The 26,741-nt window shown below is 35.5% G+C and overlaps 2 protein-coding genes across 12 annotated transcripts in view; one reads left to right on the top strand and one right to left on the bottom strand.

Moving 5' to 3' along the window:
* Gprk2 (G protein-coupled receptor kinase 2) overlaps window positions 1-26,741 on the bottom strand; it is a 71,322-nt gene that overhangs the window by 13,605 nt on the left and 30,976 nt on the right. The window contains exons 1-4 of one of the 6 annotated variants that reach the window (XM_072902894.1): window positions 13,518-14,112; window positions 5,720-5,761; window positions 4,931-5,335; window positions 3,546-4,612 (exon numbers count right to left, since the gene is read on the bottom strand). In XM_072902894.1, coding sequence (XP_072758995.1) covers window positions 3,546-3,597 — 52 coding nt within the window. In that variant the 5' untranslated portion in view covers window positions 3,598-4,612; window positions 4,931-5,335; window positions 5,720-5,761; window positions 13,518-14,112. Of the gene's footprint in view, window positions 1-3,545; window positions 4,613-4,930; window positions 5,336-5,719; window positions 5,762-13,517; window positions 14,113-26,741 lie in introns of those variants that run through there. The other 5 variants (XM_072902898.1, XM_072902893.1, XM_072902895.1 and 2 more) reach the window with 5 other exon arrangements.
* LOC140671546 (lysyl oxidase homolog 2) lies at window positions 18,775-25,097 on the top strand. 6 transcript variants are annotated; one of them, XM_072902900.1, is made up of 9 exons: window positions 18,775-19,139; window positions 19,634-19,877; window positions 21,343-21,489; window positions 21,861-22,139; window positions 22,516-22,725; window positions 23,318-23,615; window positions 24,053-24,181; window positions 24,362-24,485; window positions 24,632-25,091. In XM_072902900.1, the coding sequence occupies exons 1-9, from the start codon at window positions 18,936-18,938 to the stop codon at window positions 24,752-24,754; spliced, it is 1,758 nt and encodes a 585-aa protein (XP_072759001.1). In that variant the 5' UTR covers window positions 18,775-18,935; the 3' UTR covers window positions 24,755-25,091. The 6 variants fall into 6 exon arrangements, with proteins under 6 accessions (XP_072759001.1, XP_072759002.1, XP_072759003.1 ...); XM_072902901.1 differs by having other exon boundaries at window positions 18,776-19,139; window positions 24,733-25,097; XM_072902902.1 differs by having other exon boundaries at window positions 19,016-19,153; window positions 24,632-25,089.

The raw sequence follows: 26,741 nt of genomic DNA, 5'->3' as shown, positions 1-26,741 counted from the left end.
AATCATCCTTAGAGAAAAAATTAAATTATGAATTCTCACGTGAAAAAAAAGCGTGGGAAATTTTGAAATGCCTATACTTATATGACATATCCTGCGGGATGGGTTACGCGCGCGAAGCATAACGAGAGGTGAAACGTCACGTTTCCCTGTCAGCGAGAAAGTTCATTGTACCCTGTGACGAGGCTAAAAATAGACGGCAACAGAATCGAATCGAGTATTTGACCCTGTAAAAAAATCTCTTGAGTCCCTACCTTTTTAGAGTACACGTCAGAGGTGCGCGGGAGATGCTATTTTCGTCAGCTCGAGTTTCTCAAGTAATCGCGAAATGTTGTTAATTGTAAAGAAAACCGACCGTTCATGTAGAATTTTTTATAATGACAGAATTATAAAAAAAAAATCGTACGAGTCGAGATGATGTGCAAAAATCAAACACGTTACAAAAGTCATACGCGATACATATTAAAACAAGTGATTTTAATCAGCGTCACAAGATAATTATGATATTTTTTATTGCATAAATGAGTTTTATGACGTTATTTCTATAAAATTTCAAATTAATAATAGTTATTTATCATTCATAACATCCGTTTTTATATCAAATGCGTTAAAGCATTTAATACATAGTTTAACGCTTTCTTAAATTATTATTATATCTTTGATTTCCTATAAATAAATAAATGTAAATATTGCCTAGAAAACCGTCTTAATTATTCTAATTATACATTAAATTGTAATTACATAAAAATAGAAAATAATCAACTAATACTATTTTAAAATGTTTTCCGATTAATTTAAATTTTTTTCACACATATAATGTAAGTTTTACAACTATAAATATATCTTTTTGATATCAAAGAAAAAAAGATGTAAAAAAGTTGTACTTACAAAAACTTTGAAACAAACACGCGTGGTTAAAATATCGCCAGCATATTTCATATATAATTTACTTTTTCTCCCTTTCTTCTTCGTTTTGTATATCAAAGTACTGACTATACGACGAGTGATATCGACTCGCGCAAAACAGTAATTTCTTTTTAGTTTGCCAACGTTAAAGCGCGTGTTTGTCATGGACGTCACTAATATAGAGTTTCTCAAATTAAGTACGACATATTTGTATTCTTGAGATCGCTTCCTTTTGATTTTTTGCGTTTTGTAATTAATAAATATTTATCCTATTGCCATATGTCACATGTATTTTTTATTTTACAAATAAATTTTGTATCCCAAAAAAATTGAATAGATAATATTTCTCTTATTTTTATTCAATTTTTCAAATCTCATAGTTTTTTTTTGTGTTGCAATTTATAATTTTTTTTTATCTTTCCAAATTTCTTATTTCCTGTAAATCCTATTTTATTTTATTTTTTTCATTACTTCTTTAACTCTTAAATCTTTTCTGTTGTATAAGCTTCAGAGAAAGAAAAAAATTAAGCATTTATATGGCCTATATATATATATATATATATATATTCATAAAAAGGAAATAAAAAATGTACGTAGGTGCACAAATTAATTTTGATGGGGATAAAGAGAAATAAGAACCGGTTTATTTTATTTCGGCGTTTTACCGGCGCCTGACGAGAAATAGGTGTACTAAAACGCGTCGCGCAAAAGTGAAAAAAACGATATTCTCTCTTTCACCGTAAAGATTTTTTACTTCGATCTATCGCTCGCGTTACGACGCTTAAGCTGTCGACGCGAGCATCATGATCGTTTTTACGCGCGCATTAAAACACGGACACCTACACTAAGCCGTCATAAATGCCATCGCCGGACAGACACTCTTCCATCCAATGCATCGTGTCTAAACATGTGCAATGACAACTGCAAAAACTTGCCATCTTTCAAATAATGACGTTATAAACGTCTCCAGGGGATTTTTTATCAATAACAATAATCTAAATTATCCATGTATAGAAAATATAGAAAATACCAACCGCCTAAGTTTCTTTCGCTATTCTAATGTTGATTGAAAGTATTTTAATGGTGACGTAAGGGTATAAAAGTGATAAGTGACAAAAGAACAAATTTTAATCCATGGACGTAAATTATATTTAAATCTACTCGAGAAGTGTAATTACGATTTTGAAAATATTATGTTTATTCTTTGAATTACGCGTTCAATGGTTAATCTTGCCATCTTTCAACTAATGACGTTATAAACGTCTCCAGGGGATTTTTTATCAATAACAATAATCTAAATTATCCATGTATAGAAAATATAGAAAATACCAACCGCCTAAGTTTCTTTCGCTATTCTAATGTTGATTGAAAGTATTTTAATGGTGACATATAAAGGTATAAAAGTGATAAGTGACAAAAGAACAAATTTTAATTCATGGACATAAATTATATTTAAATCTACTCGAGAAGTGTAATTACGATTTTGAAAATATTATGTTTATTCTTGTTTGAATTACGCGTTCAATGGTTAATCTTGTCATCTTTCAACTAATGACGTTATAAATGTCTCCAGGGGATTTTTTATCAATAACAATAATCCAAATTATCCTTGTATAGAAAATATAGAAAATACCAACCGCCTAAGTTTCTTTCGCTATTCTAATGTTGATTGAAAGTATTTTAATGGTGACGTAAGGGTATAAAAGTGATAAGTGAGAAAAGAACAAATTTTAATCCATGGACGTAAATTATATTTAAATCTGCTCGAGAAGTGTAATTACGATTATAAAAATATTATGTTTATTCTTGTTTACGTTGAATTACGCGTTCAATGGTTAATCTTCATAATAATAGCAGTTTGATGCGTTAAACGACGCAAAAGTAACGATTGAAAATGAATGTTGCGTATTATAGAACCGAACGGTCAATCTCGCGGCGAAAATTGCGGAGCGATTTTACGCTCATAATAAATGTCGTCCAAGCGAACACTCAGTAATAACGCTGTACAGGGTGTTTCGAAAAGAACTATATATACGCAAGTATACGATACCGAAATTGTATGTTTAGCATGCACTAACCGACCGAACTCAGTAACTACTTTTGACGCACATTGTAAGCGACGTACTATTAATTATTACACGTCATAAAACGATTCTTGCAGCTACATAATAAACACCCATAGTCGTCACCCTCAATGATAATCTCAAACGATAAAACGATAAAATTTAGAACACTCGTAAATTCAGTGTGTAATCGGTTAAAGTCAAGAGTTAAGAGTTTTCGGCGTTATTATGCGCGTTATAAATAAAATCGCATATCGCTAATTATATTAATATGTCATAGGAAGAGTACATTTATATAAAAATTTCACAAATTTCACAATTATGTAATATTTATCTATTTTCAATATTGTTCAATATAATTTATTTATTAATTTATTAGATGGGATAGCTCATTAAACATTTATTAAAAAAGAAAATTTAAATAAGATTGTCAACACAATTAATTATTTAGAGTTAGGATAATTAATTCAGATTGGAATCATCAATGTGTCGAAGCGTTATTTCCCGCTGATAAATATATAAGTAAAAAAAATCTGAAACGTAGCAATAAAAATAAATAACAATAAAGGCAAGACTCACCTTCTCTCGCTTTCAGGTACACAGTGTTCGCGACGATGTTCTCCAACTCCATCAATTCCAGCTTGATCGGATTTGGGTGACCGAATCGGATGGGAGAAGAAGAGTCCTCGTGGTGGACGACGACGTCGGCAGATGACGTCGACGGGGAGCTCGTACAATTGTCGTCGCTGCTGTTGCACGGGGTTGATCACCCTGCCGGGTTCTAGCAGACCAGCTCCCATCTGCCCCGGGACACCACCAGAGTCCACGATCGGTCCCCTTTTACCGAGGACCAACGAGCGAGGAGCTGACGTCGATTATGTCTCGATATATCTCAATTCGAACCTTTGTTGCAACTTTATCACTAATCGAGCCTTAACGCAAGAAACTCAATTTCACTTGCTTGTTAGAAGATTTTTAGCTCGATCGATCGTCAAGATCAACTCATTTGGAGTTTATCCAATTCCTGGGAGAATTCTTTGAATGACGTGTGTCCTCGATTGCATCTATTAAAGGAAGAAAAAACAGCACCGACGATAGTTTAGATGTATCTTGTAAAAGACGAAGCTGTGCTGATTTTCGATCAAGATTAAAGCAATCTTGAAGCGGATGTTGGAATCGATGATGTCAGAGTAAATCCGACGCCACGATGGATCCTGTTTAATCAGTCGGTAGATATTTTATCAGTCTAGGATCTCTTCTATCTCTTAATAGGCGAAGTCAATCGATCGAATAGCTTTGCGTGCGGCTGCGGAAGAAGCTTTATTGCCGTTTGTAGATCCAGTAAATATCCCAATTCGACAGAATTAGATCGTTCGACGCTCAGATTGGTCACATGCGTTGATCGCATAATCGATGCTCGTCATCGGCGGATTCCGCGCGATCATCCTAGCTGTCGAGCCGCGATTAACGATCGGCCGCAATCGTCCCGATCCTCACAATCGTCGATTCTTCCTCAATCCAACATTCCATCAATTCCTCCCCCGAGCAGCGATACTATCTCGCGAGCATCGACAAGCGTGCTCTTTCACCGCCGTCATCAAGATAGAATGTGTCCTCGCTAATCTGCAGTTGCAGTCAGAATCGCACTATAAACAAGTACAAGAAACAACGGTCAATCGAGAGTAATTCTTGAATTCTTGCGTTCAGATTCGCGACCATTAGCGAGACAACGTCACCACGCAAAGGCAAGAGGCTATCTTTTACAGAATAGATGCAGAACAAGAGGCGCGCGCGCTATATCGAGACGTTAATGGACGATGGGAAGACTCTGAGAGTGTGTGTGTGTGTGTGTGTGTGTGTGTGTGTGTGTGTGTGTGTGTTTCTTTAACGTGACCTCGCAAAAATATCGCGCGAATACTCCGGGATGCGCTCGCTCGAGAAAGGCGCCACGTGTGGCGAAGTACCTTTCACTTTTCTGACGACGAAACGCGCGCTGGCTCCAAAACGGACGGCTGGCTGGCTGGCTGGCTAGCTGGCTAACTGACTGACTGGATGGTCGCCGAAACACGGAGATTCGACGACGACGACGAATTACGCGGGAATGCCGATCTCGCGTGCACGATTTCACTCACTTCTTCGGTCGCTCTTCTTTCGCGGCGATTCTTTCTCCCTCTCCTTCTTCTCCTTTTCTTCGTCTTCTTCTTCTTCTTCTTCTTCTTCTTCTTACAGTGAGCACCAAGGGTGAATGACATTCGCCGAGGGCGGCGGATTCCTAATGGCTCCTCTCGCGCATTTCATTTCTCTCGCGCGTTCACCGACGCGTTACTCGTGCGCATCGCCTCGTGGATTCGCTCCCGTGCACGTGCATGCTGAAAAACAATCACACAGATTCGATTGCTTCCTACATTGTGAGAACGCGGAGATTTTGTACGGCAAAGTCAAACCGATCATAATATATTAATGCGATTTTCATTACGATTTATTTGTTATACTATTAGTATTACGTTTGTGTTACATAAAAATATAACAGGCATTATTATTTATTTTCATAAATGGCATTATTTATTTATATACAAAATATTACTTTATCTACGAAAGCTTAAATCAATATTTAAAGTTGAAAAATGTGACATTTAGGGGAAAATAATATTTGCAAAAATACAGCGTACAAAAAAAAATATATATATATATATATAAAATACCGACGTTTCATAAAAATAATTCTTAATTAACATTTAAAAGCGAACACAAACCGGATCATATCTCATCATCCAAGTCCGCAAGATAAATATTCTCTGAAAAATATATATAAACTTCATAAGCGTATCTACTAATGCATATATTCAGGAATATCGACGTGCGCATTCATTAGCGCGATATCGCTGTCACTGACGCACATGTGCGTACGCGTGAATGGTGATGCCAGCGGACAGGTGCATCGAGGAGGAGAAGGGGGGGACAGAGAGAAGAGAGACGGAGATAACGATGCGGCTAACGCGACGACGGTAATCTAATAAGCATCGCGCAGAACACGCGTTATTTCCACGTATTCATATCCGGCCGAGGCTTTTAATGGGCGATCCGCTTCCATAGACACACACACGCACGCACATATGCATACAGACAAACACATATGCATCGCGGGGGATATAAATTCCGAGTAACCGCGGAAACGCGGGGATTAGAACGCCGTGGAATTAGATGGACTCTCGCTGCCGCAAATTGAACTCGCGCCGTCCTTTCCAATTAATCCGCGAGCCGACCGGCCGACGAGACACGCTCTTCCTTTTAATTCTCTCGATATCGCGCCCGTCTCGCTGGAAGCCGGTTCGATTAATTCTCGCGTAACGAATCGCCCGAAGCTAGACGAATATCCGAGAAAGGCGGGGAATTTGCGACGCTCCTAAATTGGAGCTTTTAACCTCGGAATAAGAACGATTAAACGATAACACCGTAAACGATTGAGCGTAAACAGCAGCTTTTCAAATCGTACGGCAAATCTTTCTATCATATACATAAATAAAAAAAAAAAGGAAATAAATTGCAAATTATTATATTGAAAAATTTATATTATTAATTTTGCATCAAATTATTTAGTTTATTATATCGGAAAAAATTTTTTAATTTATTCTTAAATCCACATTACCTTCAGTTACATCATAAGTTTTGCGAGATATTCTTTTGCTCTCTACTGCCATTATTATTAATTTATTTTATTGTCTATGAGAGAGCCTCGTTATTATTTACTTATTAATTTTATATATTTTTTTTCTATTTTATGCAACTGTATTATTTTATCTATCATTTTGATATTCTCTTATAAAGGGAGGCATTTTATCATCTGTCATTGTAACGTAGCTGTAAGTCACGTCATTAAATGTGACGGAATTAAACGATATACGACGTGCCGCTGGCTCGTCGCGCTTTAACACGTTACGTGTTGCAAGAAGAATTGTTTTTGAAGAAATGTGTGATTGGCGGAATAGTTTTTGAATGGCAAAGAGTGTTAACCACTTGCGATGCACGCACTGGAATGCGATGCGGTTTTCGTGCTATTGTTCGAGATACGCGATACGCGACTGTAAATTGACGATGCGACGATGCAACGTGTCAAGCGTGTCTGGATTCCCGGCCACGCTAACGTAGTATCGCGCTATTAATCGCACGATCGCATTCCCTTTCAGAACCGTTCAATCCATAACGCAATTTCGTTTAATTGCCTTTTCAAACATAATTCCATTTCACTGCTGTTTGCTTCATCGAAGAAGAAACCGCCTTAAGGCAATACCGTATACATTTATAACCGTTTTTTTTAAAGGTCTTTTTATACAATTAACACTTCATTTTACTTATTTACGTCAAAATCGTCGTCGTCGGTTTTAATCATATTTTCCATCGTGTAGCAAACTTAATCTGTTTTATTTATATAAAATGCAAAGCGAAGGAATAAAGAGGGAGGGAAAGATGCAATTCGATGCGCTTGCATGTTGAAATATGGCGAGAAACACGCGTATATCGGTATGATAAATCAATTTGAACACCGCGAAAGCGATAAAACGATTCCAACGTGGAAAAAAGGAAGAGGAGAGAAAAAAATCAGAGAGAAAGAGAGAGAGAGAGAGGGAGAGGGAGAGTGAAACGACGAGTCGCCGCCTTTGAAATCTTCGTGCCTGCTAAAACCACGAGAATGATGTAGTCGTTTCGCTCGCGTGCACCCCCATTCGCGATATATATATATATATATATATATATATATATATATACACAGCGAAATAGAAATTGCCAATAACGGCGACGACGGAACAATACGCGCTACTGACGTTGATATGCATTAGAGGCGTTCGCATTGTGTCAATCAGTAATGCAGTTTATACGTGATTGACAGTATCATAGGCAATACAACGGATATGTTCATACATATATATAGGATGTCCCAGATAAAGCGAATTTATTTTCAACATCATTCGGTTTAATTTCGCGGGTGGATTATTTCTTTTACAAAAAATGTCGATTTTAAATAATGAACGATTAAAGACATATAACTTTTCGAAAATTATAAATAATTTTCAGACACTCTCAAATCGATTTTATTTCAGCAAAAAAAAATTGAAGTCTGGTTTACAGAGATTAAAACGTCATTAAAAGAACGAGACCCCGTCAAATTCTCGATAAGCTTAAAATTGGCCCAAGTATCCGCAGGCCGAAAGAAGTACAGCCATTGACAAAATTATTAGGCACTCTTAAATTTTGTAAAAATTTTATAAATTACCGATAGCAACTTTAATGCGTTATCAGTACATTAAAAAATTTTTGTATTTTCCTTGTTCTGTGCTTTAAAAAAGAACATTGTTTTGTTTCTTAAAATTTTATTGTATCTTTGACACTCTGCAACTCGATAAAAAAATTTCTCTCGAAAAATTTAAGTCCAGTTCCATAAACTACAACATTTTGGGTACAAAATGCTTTGTTTTAAACTTTCCTACAATTTTTTTTGCCCGAGATACATAATTTTGAAACTAAATCTGTATTTTTCAGACATGTTGTCGATACTGGGCGAAAAGTTAAAAAAACATTTTAAAGCTTGAAATTTCAGCTTTAAAGTGCTATGAATAGTTTCTTAAAATTTTTTAATCTTTTTAGTATTTACAAAGAAATACGGAAAATTTAAGAATGCCTAATAATTTTGTCAATGGCTGTATGATTGATCCGGGACACCATGTAAGTGTATATGTACGTGTATGATACGTGTGTTATGCATTTGCAGGTATTGTATAGTCGCGTATGGTTGTGTAAGAGAAAAAGAGGGAAGGAAGAGAGAGCGCGAGAGGAAGATTCGAGGGGGATGGAAAAGGCAATTCCGCCGTATCAGCGCAAATGGCTATTGGCCGACAGGAAGGAACGCCGTGCATTTCTCCGCAGAAGACGATAATAATAAACGTTTACGATCGGCTTGAAATTGGGGCGCGCGGACCAAGGGTCCTTGCACAATGGGCCTTTACTCGGTACGATATTTCAATATCCTTCCTCGTCTGGATTATGGATTACCTCGGCCATCCCTCTCTCTTTCCTTTTCATCGGTCCAAACGCGCCGATATAATTCGTAACACGTGGAAGATGAATTTTCCCGAATTTTTCGCGAAGCTTTTTTAGTAAGATAAATTGTCAGCACTCACTGTCACTGTAGTCGAAATTTATCTGTACAAATTTTACACGGCACGAAATGGGACTCTTGCCATCAAAAATTACAAACATTTTAAATTATCGCAATGTTTCACATTATTAATCAAATGTTCACGAGATATAAAGATATAGTTTCAAACTTTCAAAAATGCAAAGACGATGGTTTCATTAAAAACTTGCGCTACTATGTATCTTATCTAAATCTACGTCTACATTTTTTTTTCGACAGCTCTCTTTAACGTACTTGAAAATAATTAAGCTTTTTAATTCAATGTATTTTTAGAGATCGCGATAAGTATAATCTCATAGATTTTTTTCTGGATAGACAAAATTGGCTAAAGTAAATAAATATCAGACTGACATAAGAACAAGAACCGTCTCGATGTAATAATAAAATCATTGAATGAATGCTATTGTTGTGCGCGAGATGTAGCTTATTTTATTTTCGGCTGACAAGTGCTCGATATATACCAACGTGCGCGTTACAAAATTAGTTTAAGCTAGACGAAAGTTGCACGCTTCAACGCGAAGCGACAACCGAGGATTACGATATAACGCAATTGTGTGTTTCAGTTGCGTTAAATATACGCAAAACATAAATGAACATGATTAAATAGCAATTCTTTTCTTTCATGTTCAGCTCAATCTACATATTTTTGTTTGGAAAATTTCGTGGAGAGTAAAATATTTTTATTTATTGCTAGTATACAAAATTAATCTGCATTTAAAAATTTAAATATAAATTACGAAATTATATAATTATTAATTATATTTTGGTAATTATTATTAGAAAGTTTAAAAACTTGCAAATACACTCTACGTTGCAGTGGCAGTTTTAGTAAAAAAAAGATCCGTCTGACAAGTTTTTTACATCACGCAATTTATATTAGCAAGGACAGTTAAGAACATTTTGCCGATATTGAAATACAGTATTCGAGATATAATAACGGATATATGTGACATCGATATTTTAACTTTGGTGTTAGTTAGCAATGTCCGAGAAAGTAGTATCGATTTTCGTGTGATATTCCGTAACTACGTTCAATTTCAATCACGCGTCGTATCACACGAAAGTTTCAAGTTCCGCTATCTCAGATTTCAGTCCGTAATTTGCAATCTGCCATCCGATGAGGGGACTTTATTAGGATGTTACTTTACAGACGATAATATTATCGTGCAACGATTTGTTTCGTTGTTCAGAAAATTAGCGTTATACTCGGCGGCAATTTACGACGAAGACCGGTCGTGATGGAATATATAATCATGAAAGATTATTTTCCTCATTTGCGGCTTATCTAGCGTATCCGATTATGATTCGACATTTAGCGATATTAAATTTACATACGTAATATTCACGTCATACGAAATAAAAATAACATATGGTACGTAGCTACGAAGATACTTAATTCAAGATCCGGTTACTTTATTACGATATTTTTTTCTCACAACGATGAAGAGAAAAAATTTTACATTGCAAAACGACGACATAATATAAAATGCATACAAGATACGTCTGTAATTAAATTCTTGAATCATTCGTTATAATATTTATATCTATGAGTTATCTATAGCGTGTATTCTTTCTTTTATAATTCCGTTTTCCTCAAAATGTTTTCTCTGCGCTTTACATTATCAAATATATCAAATTATTCGGAATTCTGTCATAAATTACGCGCTCTTTAAAGTGAAAACTGGAAGAAGGGAAGAGAGAGAGAGAGAGAGAGAGAGAGAGAGAGAGAGAGAGAGAGAGAGAGAGCGGGGGGGGGGATTTACTTCGTATGTATCCATACGTGATCCGACGTATCAATGTGTTCGCAGAGGAGAGTAAATACTTCTGCATTGACAACTGGCCGGCTGGCCGGCACGTGCGCGTGGAAGCACATACATATAGTACGCTTTTCCGTACTACACGCGACGGCGAGCGGACTTTGGGATGTAAATGAATATTACAAGTTCCTGTCTCTTCTCTCTCTCTCTCTCTCTCTCTCTCACACACACACACACACACACACACACACACACACACACACACACACACAGACACAACCCTTCTTTCCCTTCACCAGCATGTCATGCGCCGATCACATCAACCAGACATACATATATACATATATATATTCTACTTGTCGCCCGAGAAGCCTCGTTCGATGACCCTGAAGCTCGCTTTTCTCTCTCGATTCATCCACGTTCCTCTCTCTCTCTCTTTCTCACCGAATAAAAGTCAAATTTGTGTACAACATTCGGGCACTACGATTTATAATGTATTTTGCCCGCTTGATTCTCGTCTCGTGTTTCATAATGTACATACGTCACAGACAAACAACGGGTCGCTGAAAAATATCATCGTAACACGACAATTGTATTTAACATCAAAGGTGCAGCGAAGATAAATAAGTCTTAACTCTGGAAACTCTTTTATTTATTATTTAAATCGTTGCAACTGCAACGAACCAGTTGTTCGTGAACAAATTTTTTTCGTAAGTATGAAAAAGCGAGAATTGAAAATTTCTACCGAAATATGCTTAATATAAATTTCTTTTCGCACAATGTAATGATATTTAATATAAGAAAATTTATATAACATTTTAGAGAAAAAAATTTGCTAATAGATAGCTGATCTATATATTTTCGTGCTATTTTGAATTTATTTTATATCTAAAAAAATTTATATACATATAGGATACACATCTTGCATAAATTCTTATAAATATATTCTCAAAAAAAGTGTGTCAAGTGTGTTAAATGTTCGCTTTCGCGTTGTACTTTAATATGTTTATGCGGATTTCTCTACTCAATGCACATGCATGTGTCTGCGCTTAGTAAATCAGCATAAAGTGGATAGATAAATGAAGATGGAACGACGAATTAATCGCACAATCACGACCAATAAATAGGATTATCAACTGGCGAAATATTCGACTCTCTCGACTCGCGCGCTCTAAAGATCCGACCAGATTCTCTCTTTACGTAGCAAACACTCGGGGAATCGTATCTAATGACAGCTTAATACGCCTGCTATTTGCTCTCGTCGGCGGCAAATAGAAGAGAAAACGCGCACATGAATCGAACACATGCCGCGTTTAACCCTTTTGAATCCCCGAAAAATTCAAGTGTCGCGAAGAATACGTGTTTATCGATTACTGCGTGTCCTTTTTATTACGTATTTTACAATCAATTAAAATGGATTTTTCCTGTCAAAATGTTGAGAGATCTGTATATAATTAATAATTAAAGTAATTAATTTTGGAGTAATTAATCATTAGAAACTTGTAGCAAACTAAACTTCAGAAAAGAAATAAATAGTAAATTATTTTTCAATTAATTGGCTATTGTTGGGCTAATAAAGTTTTAATTTAATTATACAGATGTTTAATATAAAAATATTTGCGTGTATGTAATTTTGAAAAAATTTGATAACATATAATCTTCTTCGACATTTTTATTAGAAATCTTTAAATTTATCTTCAAAGAAATTATATAACGTAAAAGATAATATTCATGAGATACTTTATACATGACCTTTTGTAAAAGTTATCGTGATAATAAAGATATCGATTTCAATAAATTATTTCATTTTCTACATTATTGCCGAATAAAAATACAGAATCCCTACACTTTTAAATAATTTTCACGTGAAATTCGAAAATAATAAATAATTTTAAGTTGTCGGACAATTTTGAATATTAATGTCAGAATATGTAAATAAAATACTCGTATATGTATTAGAAAAAAATCTGTTGTATATTCAATTTTAATATTCAATGTAATAATTAAAATAAAAATGACTTTGCGCCAGCAAAGTTAACATCGTGATATTTACGCCAGTATTCAGAAATTAACATGCAATTCTCTCTCTCTCTCTCTCTCTCTCTCTCTGTCTCTCTCTCATCACGCTTCTCCGAGACAAACACCTTGCACACAACAACCGTGAACTTGGGAAACGTGCGTCTGTGCGTACGTCGTGGGAAACGCGAGAGCGATCTACTCCGAAGTCGCCCTTGTGATCGAAACGTAAACTTTCATTCTCCCTTCCTCTCTTCTCCCTCAACCCTTCTAATCTTCGACGCCGGTTCGGGATCTGTCACGCCGACTATCGCGATCGAATCGTACATCTTGGATGCGTAGTAAAGCGGAGTAAACGTGACCCGGCGAACCGCGAAAAAAATGTGTCATCCGCGCGATGTCAAAAGGAGTAAGAAACAACGCAGACGTCGGAGAGAGAGAGAGAGACAGAGAGAGAGAGAGAGAGAGGGAGGGAGAGGGGAAATGGCATCGCGTTACCGATCGAGTTTCGCGTCGCACTCCATTCCTGAAGAACACGAATGCAAGGACGGGCGTAAAATCTCCCGAATCTTCGTCTGTCTCACTTACCTCGCTGTTGGCAGACAGTAGAAGAGAACTATGATGACGAGTGGGGGGGGGGGAGGAAGGAGGTTACGTTTAGCAGAGGCGGCAACAAAGCTCCGACAGCAGTAGCCGGCGCGTACGTCTCTCTCTCTCTCTCTCTCTATCTTTCGTAGATTTCACCCGATGTAGCCAACACACAGAAACACACCGATTGATAAGCGGAGCATCGCGCGGTCGTATCAGCGAAACACGAAGAAAGCACAATGGCCGTCCGCGCACCTCCGGTCTCGCGGTCACGATCCGCCGCACGGGGTCCACGAGGCGCGCTTCTTCTCCTTCCTTCCCGCTCTCCCCTTGACGAAAGAGAGAGAACGAGAGACACGCGCCTTTCTTCCTTTCCGGGACGCGCGGACACGACGCGATATTATCAATCGCAACGCGACACGAGCATGATTACAATAGATACGCGAGATACCGATAGAACGAACGCCTTGCGAGGCACGACGGCTCGTCACTGTGTCCGATCGCGTAAACTCGCGTTCTCTGTCGCTCTCTCGCGCGCCAAGTCACCGCGCTCTACTCGACCGCACGATGGATGAGAACCGACTGACTGCCGCTCCGCGCCGTGGCGCAAAGTACCCGCGGTCGGGACGAGTGGTGGGGGAAGAGTCGGGTGGGATGGAGAGGGGAGAGAAAGGAGAGCGTAGCGCGCGGCGTAGAGGGACCCTGCTATTCGCGCACGGACGGGAGTGAGATATACATGGCGCGACGGGCAAGTCGCTGCGATTGGGTGTGGTAGAGTCCCTAGACTCGTCCTCGTATCGACCGGCTCGATGTTGCCGCCATTGTTCGCCACTCGGCTGACGCGCGAAATTCAATCGTAAGATGAGTTTAAAAAACGATGCAACTGACGGTTTCATAATGTATGTAATTGTTTCTCAATCGAGTTTTTTAAATATATTTCTCAATGTTTTTTATACTGTCATAAGAGAACTTTGATCAACTTTTCGTAATGATTACATAATTTTTTTTTATTTAATATGAAAAGTAGTAATAATTATTTTATTTGTCTTCTAATATAATAATAAATTCTTAATTACAATTTTATATTATAATGCGTGCGCAGGAATATAATGATAATAATAATTATTATATGGACAAACGTATACTTTCTGACGGAATCTAAGTATTTATAAAAAAATATAAATAAAATAATAAAAATTTTTTAATATTGTTTATATTATTACATTTACTCTGAAAAGATTTAATATAAAACTAGGGATGTTATAATGGCAGCCACTAAAGGCTGCAATGATATGTAAGAAATGCGAAGTAAGGAATGCTTGCGCGACAAATCGCTTGGAATGTCTGGAAGAAATCAAGATCTTTCTCAAAGTTTCTCAGCGAATTCAAGGAATGAAAGACAAGTAACTAACTGTTTTGAAAAATCGCTCACATTTCAAAGAGCCTCGCGAAATATTAAAACGACGATTACGGTTATTCGACATAATAAATACTGCACAAAAATGTCTAGACACATATTTGTGCATAAATAATGAATAAAAAAAACGATGCATAAAAATGATATATTTTATTTCAAAGACCGTCAACGTAAAAAAATACTATGAATTATATCTATACTTTCTATATAAATATACAAACGCAGAGGAAGATTTATGCAACGAAATAAATTAACGTAAATTTTTCAATTTAAGTAAATGACTTTTTCATTGCATGAAGTTAATGCAATAAATAACGTAAGAAAGATTTATATAACGAAATAAATTCTTCATTATCTATGCGCGATATAAATAAACTTTGAAATTTTTGAAAAACTTTTTAATCATTTAATTGTATTTTAAATGCATTTTAACTTTTTATTAATAGATTATTCTCATTATATAATCTAACGATTCTAATATAATGATAAGAATTTAAAATTATGAGTATAAATATCTCAATTTGAAAAAAATAATTATTAAATAAAAATAAATTGTATAATTAGTTAGCTAAAGTTAAAGATTTGTTTAATTGTTCTTTTAGTTCATGTGCCTGTTCTCGATCGTATCGAGCGCAATTATTAAATTAATGATTAATTACTCGTCAAGTGGACAAATCGAACATCGGCGAGCTGTTGAACGACAATCGCGTGCTTAATCGAGTGCATCGGCGAGACGATGCGATTAGAAGGTGAACGTCAATCTTGTTGCATCCACACCTGCATCCGTGCCGTTGCATATACACACGATTTATGATGTCCATATTGTCGTCGTGGGCGCGACAAAAAAGCGCTCCACTTTCGCTTCTCCATATTCAACTCTTTGTTACATCAACCCGATATTCACACACAACATTGCCCTCACACCAGCCGAATAGGCTCGTGCCTGTATCGATTGGACATTAATAATTCAGCCAGGGAGCGCCGATATAGTAAACTTTTACTTATTCATCACTGTGACACTTTTTCGCTCGTCTTTGATTCGTCGAATGATAAATCTGCATTTAATTCTAGTATTTATAAGAATATATGTTGACAAGAAAAAGAGAAACAAATTTATCAATAATAGAAATTTCATATTATAAATAGTATTATTTAATTAGTATAAAAAATACAGATATAAAAAGATAATCGTTATATATGTAATTGTAAATCAAATATTTGTTTTAAGATATGACATATCGATGTGTGCGTGCTTTCTTTGTAATACGTAATGTGTCCAATATTATTAAATATTATATATTTTACAGAACCAACTATCGAATTTTAAATTTGATAAAAAAAACATAAAATAATCTCATAATTATTAAAATAATTATTATTGTTACAAATTATATTAATCTTTTTATCACAATTATATATGTAACAACCTTTTACATTTTGTTTTATACAGACAATTAATTATCGTCTGTTGAAAAAAATCAAACAGAAAATTAACGAATAAAAACGAATGATTTAATGACAAGCTTTTGACGATGAAAACGATTAGGTACTATTTTTATGCTACATGAGAAAAAAAAAATCTTTTTTTGATCGCACGAAACTGTTTACATTGAGATAACGTCCCCTCGTTTCTTCATCCCTCCATGTTAGAGGCGAGTTTCATGACAGAAGTATGTCAAGAATTTAGCCGTGGGCCGTTTTCGCTAATAGCACACGATAATTACTTTGCCACGCGTTCGTTCGTGCGATTACGCCACGGAATGAAGCGTGTCAAAAGCACAGGCTGTTACATGAATTATATGTATTTTTTTTTTTTTTTTTTTTACCTCGACCTCGAGTCAATGACGATGATGAAGCCACACAATCAATTGAGAAACATAGATAAAAAAAAATTCTTAGATATATCTGCTTCCGCGTTCGATTTATCATGCCTGATACATAGATACTGATATTCTTTATATATACATTTTGAATAAGTAAATATATGATGTAAAATATAATAAAATATTTTTAAAAACAATAATCTCAAATGTAATGTAAAATAAAATAAAATTTAAATTTATAAATGTAATTAATTAATCAATAAAGCTTATTTTTATACAGTATAAAAATATATTACAATATATTTAATATAAAAGAATTATTGTTTTAATTTAAATGTTTTTAATTCAAAATTAATAATAAAACTTGAAGAGATCATTTATGATGCATCAAGTGCTAGAATGTCTCAAAGGGATTTAATTAGATTAGTTCAGTAGCATATTTTTCGATTTTTCCGCGACGGCGTCCATTTGTGTGTGGTAACATATAAATGTGTTATTCGATGATGTTTGCGCAATGATTATAAATGATACGGAGCCGACGTATCGAATAACGGGAACCACGTCTCACCGAAGGCTTTCTAAACTACTTTTTCTCAGAGATCAAACTACCTCTCTATTCGACAATAAATGATGACACTCGAATTCGTGTTCGATTTATCGGAGAACAAAGAATCGGGAAAAAAAATCCATGAGTACACTTATTCACTTTCTCGGAATTATCAGAAAAGTCCACTGCTGATAATGAAAATCAGGTAGAATGAAAACGTTTATCCACGATAAGAATATTCGATACCGGAAGATTAGATGGCATAATTCGAGAAAGAAAATTCTTATGATAAAAAATAGAAAGAAACTACAAATAACTACAAATAACTACAAATAAATAACTACAAATTTGTATTATTAAACACAGATAATTAATATATGACATTAAAATATAGATTAAATTTTGATTAATTGTCGAAAATAACAATATACAATACATAGAAGAATCTACATTGTTACTTTACAAATTATTACATTTATCTAATTTTTTTTTCTTTTTCTTTTATCTATAAATTTTAATGTTCTTCAAACTGAAGCGATGATAAATTGCGGCATATAAAAGATCCTATCTTGAAAAGCCGTTGCAATATAAGTGCATACATAAACGTGTCGACTTGCGAGTACTATATAACGGGGTCAAAGCTATTGCGAAATTTTGCAAAGATTATCAAAATGAATAATTATTTTTTTTCTTTTTCCTTCTTATAAAAGATATAAAGCCTTTCTGCCAAAGGTAAGTAATGAAAGTTAAAATTGCTTTCCACACAAACATACACACACACACAACACACACACGCACGCACACGCATACAAACGCTATTAGCGTAATTTATTGTTGAAATTAAAATGACCTCATCATAGTTACCCAAATTTAACCGTAGCAATTGAGGGTTAAACTAGTTGATTTTCATCTACAAGCACGACGAAGCAATATGCCTCGCGTTTCCGCAAAGCTCGAGAACCGAAACGTTATAAACGGCCGATTCGAACCGCACACAAGCCAGTATCAATCATCACGGTAGATCATATCATTCATTAGGAAGATCGGTGGAAGCAACTTCCGTCAGCGTGCAAGTGGATGCATAATGAAACGGTAAATCCTAAAAATGTTTCGATTAATAAACAACGCTGACCTTTTCCTTTGAAATGAAATTTGATAGAGATTCGTAGAACGAAGAAAAATAATTTTAACGTACCAGTTTTAATTCTGCTGATGTTCAAATTTAACTCGTTGAACGAGTTCGCTCCCCAGTTACATTCAATGCCTCAAAGAAACTTTCCAGTAATATATATTTAAAATCATTACTATTTAATCTCAATAACGATCGGTATAAGAAATATGGTCATTTCTTTGAAATATTATTTAATATTATTTATATATTTACCGATATACATTCACGAAATAAAAAAAAGAAAACTACATTATGCATTTGAGACTTTTTTGATGGTTTAATATCTTTCTGTATGACAAGTTAATCGGATGTCAACGAGAATAAGAAAAGAAAGATTATGAGATGATCCGAAAACCGTGAGAAAGATATTTTCCTCTTCTCAAAGTTCTATCCTCTTTCGAAAGTTGGATATCATCATGGCTATTCTAATCGCGTCGACTTAAGCGGGTCATCGAGGCTAATGAATCGTTCGGGAAGAGATCGACGCGGAAAAAAGAAGCAATCCGCCATCTGGATCGCTGATGATCTTATAAGCCGACGCGGTATGTGCGTTAAGTCATCGCATTGCGTGCCTGTCGCCCGATCAGTAGAGCCCGCGGAATCGTATGCGAAATGTGCGTGCATTAATTCGATACGATGCGTCTTTTTGGCTCGTCGAAGATCCGTAAGGAGACAACAGTCTGTGATTAAAGTGTTTGCGAAATATTCTTCGTGCACATGCACACAATACACATACACACACACACACACACACACACACACACACATACAGAGTGCAGAGACAAAATTATAAATATTAGACAAATTATACTTGTGCAATTTTTCGCGATTGATTTGTTTTTTTTAATAAAAATATGGTTTAACGTGTGTCATCTTCTCTTTTACATTTTTTTAGTTTTTACAGTAAAATTTTTTTAAAATATAAAATACAAGTGAAATTAAATAAATTACAAATCACTAACAAAAGGAAACTCTCCTTGTAATCTCTCAGTAAAATGTCAAAATATATGTAACTTTTCATCATCCTGTATAACGCGTTTCGTGATAGATATACTTATTGAAAAGAATGATGCACGTCAAAAATTTTAACAATTCTTCTACATTAATTTTTTTTCGTTGAAAGTAGAAAATTGCAGTAATTGTGTTTAGTTTTCATAGTTGGAAACATTAAAATTTCATAAAGCAAGAAAAATGAGAGTGCAACTACAATGGATAAGAATTGTGTTTAGTTTGATAGTGCTATTATTCATACTTGAGTTTTGCATAAGCAACAACGACACTTCGATCGGTAACCGCGACAGGAAGATACGCATAATCAAGAAGTTAAAGAAAGATTTTCGAAAATTGAAAAAACAAGAGGGAGCATTAAAGCTGATAGGAGGCGAAAATGGCGATTACGAAGGTATGCCGTTAACTATTTTTAAACGAAATTTTTTTCTTGAAATTTGAAAAATAAAATGACAACAAAAAATATCGTTAAGAGAAGAGTTAATAATTTACAATTTATTAATAATTTATTGCGCGCATAATAAATAATAAATAGTAATAGCATAATAATAAAGTGACAGAGAGAAGAGTCTATCGTATGAACAAAAAAAAAAGCTTCATCGTGTGTCGCATAAAGTTAAGCGGAACAAGAGAATTTTATTTGTTCAAGTCGGATCAATTGATGCGCCAATCAATTACGTACAGCATCCTCTCGATCTTTCTTACCACTACAGACCGATGCGGCGAGTGTATCGATTGCGTACCGCAACCAGTGCGCCGCAAACCGGCGCGTCGCTCCTCGACGCATCTCGTCTCGTAAATCCGGCCGGGATAAAAGCTCGACTCTCGTTCGGGGTTGATATTTTCCCCGCGATAAAACGCGACTGCAATATAAACGGGTTATAAATCTCGCTCTACCTCTCTCTCTTGCTCTCTTAGGTGCGCGAAGATAAAGAACGAAGCGCGAGTTTTATCGCACGGCTGTGCAAGCTCGCGCGCGCGCGTATGCACGATGACGATTAAAAAGGGGTCAACTCGAGGAAGATTTATGTCAACGACCATTTGTCAACGCGTATATGCGATACCGGGAATCGGTCGCCGGATGGCACGGTCACCGTAAAACCAGACTGTAAAATAGGGTCGCGATCCGCGACGCTGATCGGTTTGCCGCTTTACTCCGCGTATATTGTTATTATTAAGATAGAAGGCCACACGCTCGTCACGTTTTTCCGCACAATTTTCTCCCCGTGTAACGCGATTTTTATGAAGTCAAACATATCTCGGTATACGATGTGGTTATTATTATATATATATATATAGCTAAAGTTTGTTGCAACCAGTGTTAAAATCAATACGATATGATAGTGATTTTAAAAATCATTGATAATGATGTACATTAAAAAAATTATTTCTAGCAATATAAATATATTCATGTAAGAAATATTAAGAAATATAATCTTTTTTTTAATTAATTTGTATTAATTAAAATTATATATAAGCATGAATGTATAATGTAATTTTAATAGAAAATATATAAAATTATAATTAATATTAATATATAAATTTAATTTTATATATGTAAATAATATTAGAAGGAAGAGGGAAATATACAGTTTAAATTTATGCATATAAATTACGTATTTATATAAAGTTATAATATAATATAAAGTGCAAAATATATGTCATTTTATTTAAAATGTAATTTTTCTTTTAGTGAGATATTAAAAACGTTTTATAAATGTCATCTTGATATTGTGTTATCGGAATATAATGCTTTCCGCAAGTCGGAAGTTTGTAAATCGATCATTTCCTCTTTGTTGAGTCGAGTCGCCGCAACAGGAAAAATGCAAGCACGAGATTTTATTGCTATATATGCGCAGGAAACGTGGAAATACTTCACGACGGAAAGTGGGGCGGTATATGCGACGACGAATGGGACGACTTGGAAGCACGTGTGGTTTGCAAGCAATTAGGCTTCAACGGTGCAATTAAAGCGACGACATACGGCCACTTTGGTCAGGCCAGAAGTGAGACGAGACATTATTGTCTTTTCATCTTAAACTGCCGTCTTTCAATTTCATGGTCGAGTGCAATCATTCGCATGTATCACTCAGACGAGCAATACGATCTATGTATAACAAGCTGTTCATTTACTTTAATTTATCTGCAGACGCTCACGAACGCTAACTTTATAGCGTTAACCTTTTTATTCTCTGAAAATCCGTAGTAATAATGTCATCCGTATTATACCTCATTTTCATTTAGTTTATTTTATTCTCTACTCTATTTATTTGTCCTTGTATGTAATTAAAAATGAAAGCATGTATTAATGTGGAAATGCACAATTTTTTTATATTTATTTTCTATTTTTTTATATTTTTATAAAAACTCTTCAAAGGAAGATACTGGATGGACAACGTTTACTGCGACGGATCCGAGGACGAAATCGCGAAATGTCGTTTCGACGGATGGGGTGTCTCCGATTGCGGTAGTGACGAAGCTGCCGGTGTCATTTGCTTGCACGACGAAAAAGAAGAAGCGTCATCGTCATCGATCTCGCGGGAGGAATCACCGAAAGTCAAAATAAAGGACTCGTATCAGCAAGGCATAGCGTTACGCTTATCTGGAGGGCGTATGCATTCCGAGGGTCAAGTGGAAATTAAATTGGGCGGTGGAGGTAAACGCGGCAAAATACATTTTAAATATATTACAACCACGAAGAAGGAAAAATTAATTCTAATTATATTTTTTAAGTAATCTCTTTCTCTTTACCTATTATATAAAGTTTCCGAGACTCTTGAATAAAACGCGAAAAGAGGATAATTAATTAAAAAGATAAGGTTACATAAATGAAAGAGAAGAAAAAGTTTTTCCCTGCAAGTTACAACCGCTGTCGCACTTTTTAACCGCGTTATTAAATTACCAAAATAAAACGAAAAAGAATATGTGATATTTCTAAATTTTTGCAACTCTTAAACGTCATCGACAAGATTATAAACTCGACATGTGGAAATCTCTGCGAGATATACGTTGATGCGGCCGCTCGATTTCAGATTGGAGTACCGTCTGCGGCGACAGTTGGTCCATTCTCGAAGCCGCTGTGGTTTGCCGTCAATTGGGCCTCGGTTACGCTTCCGACGCGATTCAGACTAATTTTTTCAACAATCGGGAAGCGATGCCGATGTTGATCAGCGGAATACAGTGCAATGGAAACGAGGAAAATCTGGCTGAATGCCTGCACGACAAGATTGTAGATTGTCCAGGTACCTCTGACACAATTTTTGTGTGACAAGATATTTATAAAATGTTACCAGTAATATATTCATGAGACATACATATAACAGCATTATTATGAGAATTGATGAGAAATGAGTTTATCATAAATGTTTATTTATAACATGACAGTATAACGTTTTCCTAGAAATTAAGTAGCAGTTTGTATATAGATTTCAATTATAAAAGACATATATTTCATAAATATATATAAGAGAAAAATGAAAGAAGTTTGCGAAGGTCGATTCTTTGCTATCAGATTTACGTGAGAGAAATCAGTTGTGACAGAAGCGAGAAAAAAATGTGAATCTGTAAACAAAGCGAAACAAACTGTCCCTTCCAATCTATGTCGTAATCCATCTCTTATGGAAATAAGCCTTGTCTCGATCTTTCTTTATCTCTAGTATCATATAAAATATTTCTTTCTAAATATATGCCATATATAGTAAATACCAACATATGTTTGTGATAAAAAGTAACGTGACACACACAGTCATTTTATAGGGCGAGTACTTTATCGTATTCGTATTAATTACGGTATCGAGAAAATTAATGTAAAATGACGTTATCACGACTTTTCAGGGTCGGTGGAGAATGTGGCGGGAGTGATATGCCATCGGGAGATGGCCGATCTCGTGTTCGATCACATCGAACTGATGCGCACCGCGCATCTTGAAGACCGTCAGCTCTACTGGCTGCAGTGCGCGATGGAGGAGAATTGCGTGGCCTCGCAGGCCTATAAAGTGCAACAGGAATCCGAGAATTGGCATCTGGAGACGAGACGATTATTGCGTTTCACGGCGAGGATTTTGAACGCCGGCACCGCAGACTTCCGTCCGTCTGTGCCTAAACACCTGTGGGAATGGCACATGTGTCACATGTGAGTGACGCCATTGATAACGGCTGAAGATCGAGAGGTGATCGTCGTTATCATCTTCGATCAATAAACCAAGTAGTCTTACTCATTAACAAGTAGTAAGAGTGAGTCAAACAAAGAGAAGATTAATTATTAGAATCAAAAAATTTTTTTATAGATTAAAAGAAAGAAAATTCTCTAAAATAAATAATTCAAATTATTTTTATTATTTGTATCTAATAGTTTATAACAGTTAGATTTTTAGAAAAATGTAAAATATTCTGTTTAAAATAAAATACAAAAAATGAGAAAATCTCATAATAAATGACCTTTTTTTTTAAATCAAATTGTTTATCGATCAGTTAAAATATTAAAATTAAAAATTCAACAGTGATATTTTTCATAATTAACGAGAAAAATTTTACGAGAGAGGAATAAATAAACTGTGATATATTTCATAGGCATTATCACTCGATGGAAGTATTTGCCACTTTCGATGTAATCGATTCAAGCGGTAATAAAGTAGCCGAAGGCCACAAAGCGTCCTTCTGCCTCGAGGACAATCAATGTATGCCCGGTATTCAACCCAGGTGAGAATCCTGATGGTGTATGATCCATAATACCTCTCTTTTTCACGTTACGCAAAATTTGTAATATATTTAATTTGTTTCATTTTATCAACTTTTTTTTTTAGTTTGTAATTATATAATTATACGTAACCGTGAATCTATTAATAAAATTTATAATTTGAAACGTCGTTGCTATTTTAGATACAAATGCGCCAATTACGGGGACCAAGGTATTTCTGTTAATTGCAGTGACATTTACAAGCATAATATCGACTGCCAGTGGGTGGATATTTCCGAGCTCGAGCCAGGACATTACACGCTCAAGGTACAGTTGTGATAAAGCTATTTTCACACGAGACGAAAGAGAATTTTCCCAGCCGTCCTCCCCTCGAATCAAGTTGCGAATAAAGTCGCGAGCTCTTCGGAAATGAATTCGGAAAATTTCGTGAAGGGGAGTTTTCTTACTTCCAGGTCGCGGTGAATCCCGAATTCAAAGTTGGCGAAATGTCGTTCGATAACAACGCGGCGATCTGCCGTCTGCTTTACACAGAAACTTTTGCAACTGTCCACAGTTGCATAATGGGACGTCCTTGACACGCTGCGCACGATTGCGGGGATTTTTCTAGCTGCGGGGTGAGATTAATACTGGCGTTGACTGCGTGGATACGACGCACAAAAAGCGAGAACGCATTATGAATTTAATAAATAATTTTACAATGTATATAAATTTTTTATGAATGAATTTAAGCAGATTTTAAACAATATGCAAGATACAGCACGTGAGATTTAAAAAATTATTCTTGGAATGATGAAAGAAAAATCTGAGTGTTGTTTTAAAATTGTTGAAAATTTATATTTAGGAATGTGCAGTATATTGTTATAATATATTCTATGACAAATATTTCTAGAAGAGATTACAAATTTAAAGAAAGCAAAAGTAATCTTTACTATGTTATTTTATTTTTAAACTACTATTAGGAATAATGATTTGGATCTAATCTTATTTTATTAATTAACTGTATCTTATATATTAACGCTAAAGAATTTTATTCTACAAACTGCAAGAAACATTTAAAAAAATGTATTAATAATCACATAAAGGATCGTTTAAAAACTATTCAATCTTTAATATTTTACAATTTACGTCTTTCAAATCTTTAAATTTCTTTAATATATTACATACATATATTATGTGTTTCTTTTTAATTCATACCAAAATCAGACTCTTCGACGATGCTTCAATGACGGTAAATCTTTGAAGGGGCACTCTTCGTGCCCATTGAATTCCCGGCTTTCTAAATCCTATCGTCTCCATTCACGCGACTTTTCGGATAATTACAGAGCACCGTGGAGCGGCCAGGGATAATTACTAGCCTGGTCTGCGGTTTCATAGGCGTCTAGACCTGCGCGCCTAGCGAAAAGCAACCGGATGTGCAGATCGAAGCTGCTTGCCGCTCCGGTCGGCTGGCCACCTCCTCGGTAGATATGCTGGCCGCGTACGGAATCTCAAGTTTTGGAGTCTAGGACCGAATTTATAGACGTTCCGGCCGCGAACGTGGAACCGCTCGTCGCTCTAGATTCCCGCGATAGCGACCGATGAGCTCCTGAAGAGCTCCTAGACGAATAGATGAATTTTCGAAAAGGACGGTTTGACCCGAGGTTCGACGAGCGTTTTATCCTCTTTTGTCCCTTTTTGGGCACTCACTTGAGAAAAATTGCCTAATCTCGCGACATTAATTATTCGTAGGAAAAGGACTATCGCAGGTACATCGAGGATTCCGAGCTCACATTCTAAACCGGGTCTAGAATAGAGTCACGTTATGACATCACGCTCGAGTACTATGTCTATCTGCTACCTGTTCGCAGGTGTTCGTACGCAGGTATATAGCTAGGGTATCTGTATTTCATTCCTATATATAGGGTGTCGCAATATTACCGTTATTGATGATATAAGACGATTAGGGACATTCAAATAATGAAGCGTATCCAAGATTTATGATAATAATCTCGCGATTATCTGACGCACGCACGAAAAAATTAAAATTTTCAAATTTCTAACATCGCATCTATAAAACCATTATTATTTGGTATACGTAATTGAATTCGAAGGAAGCGCTTTCCTTGAAAACATTCTATAAAAAAACAGATTTTCTTGAAAGGGAATATTTATAATAACCGTCATAATATAGTCCCATACAGACAAACTAAATACATAATCATGAAGAAACGATATCGTAAAATGTATTTACGAAAATTAAGTTAAGTTTCACCAATTTTCAGTCTATTGTATCGAGATTCTTTCTCGAGACTCGATTTTACAAACAATCTTATGAATTAAAATATAATTGAATCAAAGTTTGAGAAGTCAAATATTGAATTTGATCATCAAAACATTATTTTACGCTATGTAGCTTCTTGCGATTTTAAAATAAAAAATGTTATGGTTTAAATCGCAACAAGTTACATAGCGTAAAATAATATTTTGACGATAAAAATTATCGTAGAGTAAATAAATAATTTGCATTACTAAAATATTCATAATAATAATTATTATATAAATATATTGTAGTAGATAATCGAC

Source organism: Anoplolepis gracilipes, chromosome 12 (genome assembly GCF_047496725.1).
Source record: "Anoplolepis gracilipes chromosome 12, ASM4749672v1, whole genome shotgun sequence".
NCBI classification, from domain to species: Eukaryota; Metazoa; Arthropoda; class Insecta; order Hymenoptera; family Formicidae; genus Anoplolepis; species Anoplolepis gracilipes.
Note: the sequence above shows the minus strand (reverse complement) of the source record. Positions and strands in the feature narration are given on the sequence as shown.

Excerpts from the sequence above, each read along its gene's own strand:
- LOC140671546 (XM_072902900.1), top strand. The coding sequence starts at position 18,936 with ATGAATCGTTCGGGAAGAGATCGACGCGGAAAAAAGAAGCAATCCGCC. Across the intron at positions 19,878-21,342 it reads CGAAAATGGCGATTACGAAG|GAAACGTGGAAATACTTCAC; the intron begins GTATGCCGTTAA and ends ATATATGCGCAG. Across the intron at positions 22,726-23,317 it reads CAAGATTGTAGATTGTCCAG|GGTCGGTGGAGAATGTGGCG; the intron begins GTACCTCTGACA and ends ACGACTTTTCAG.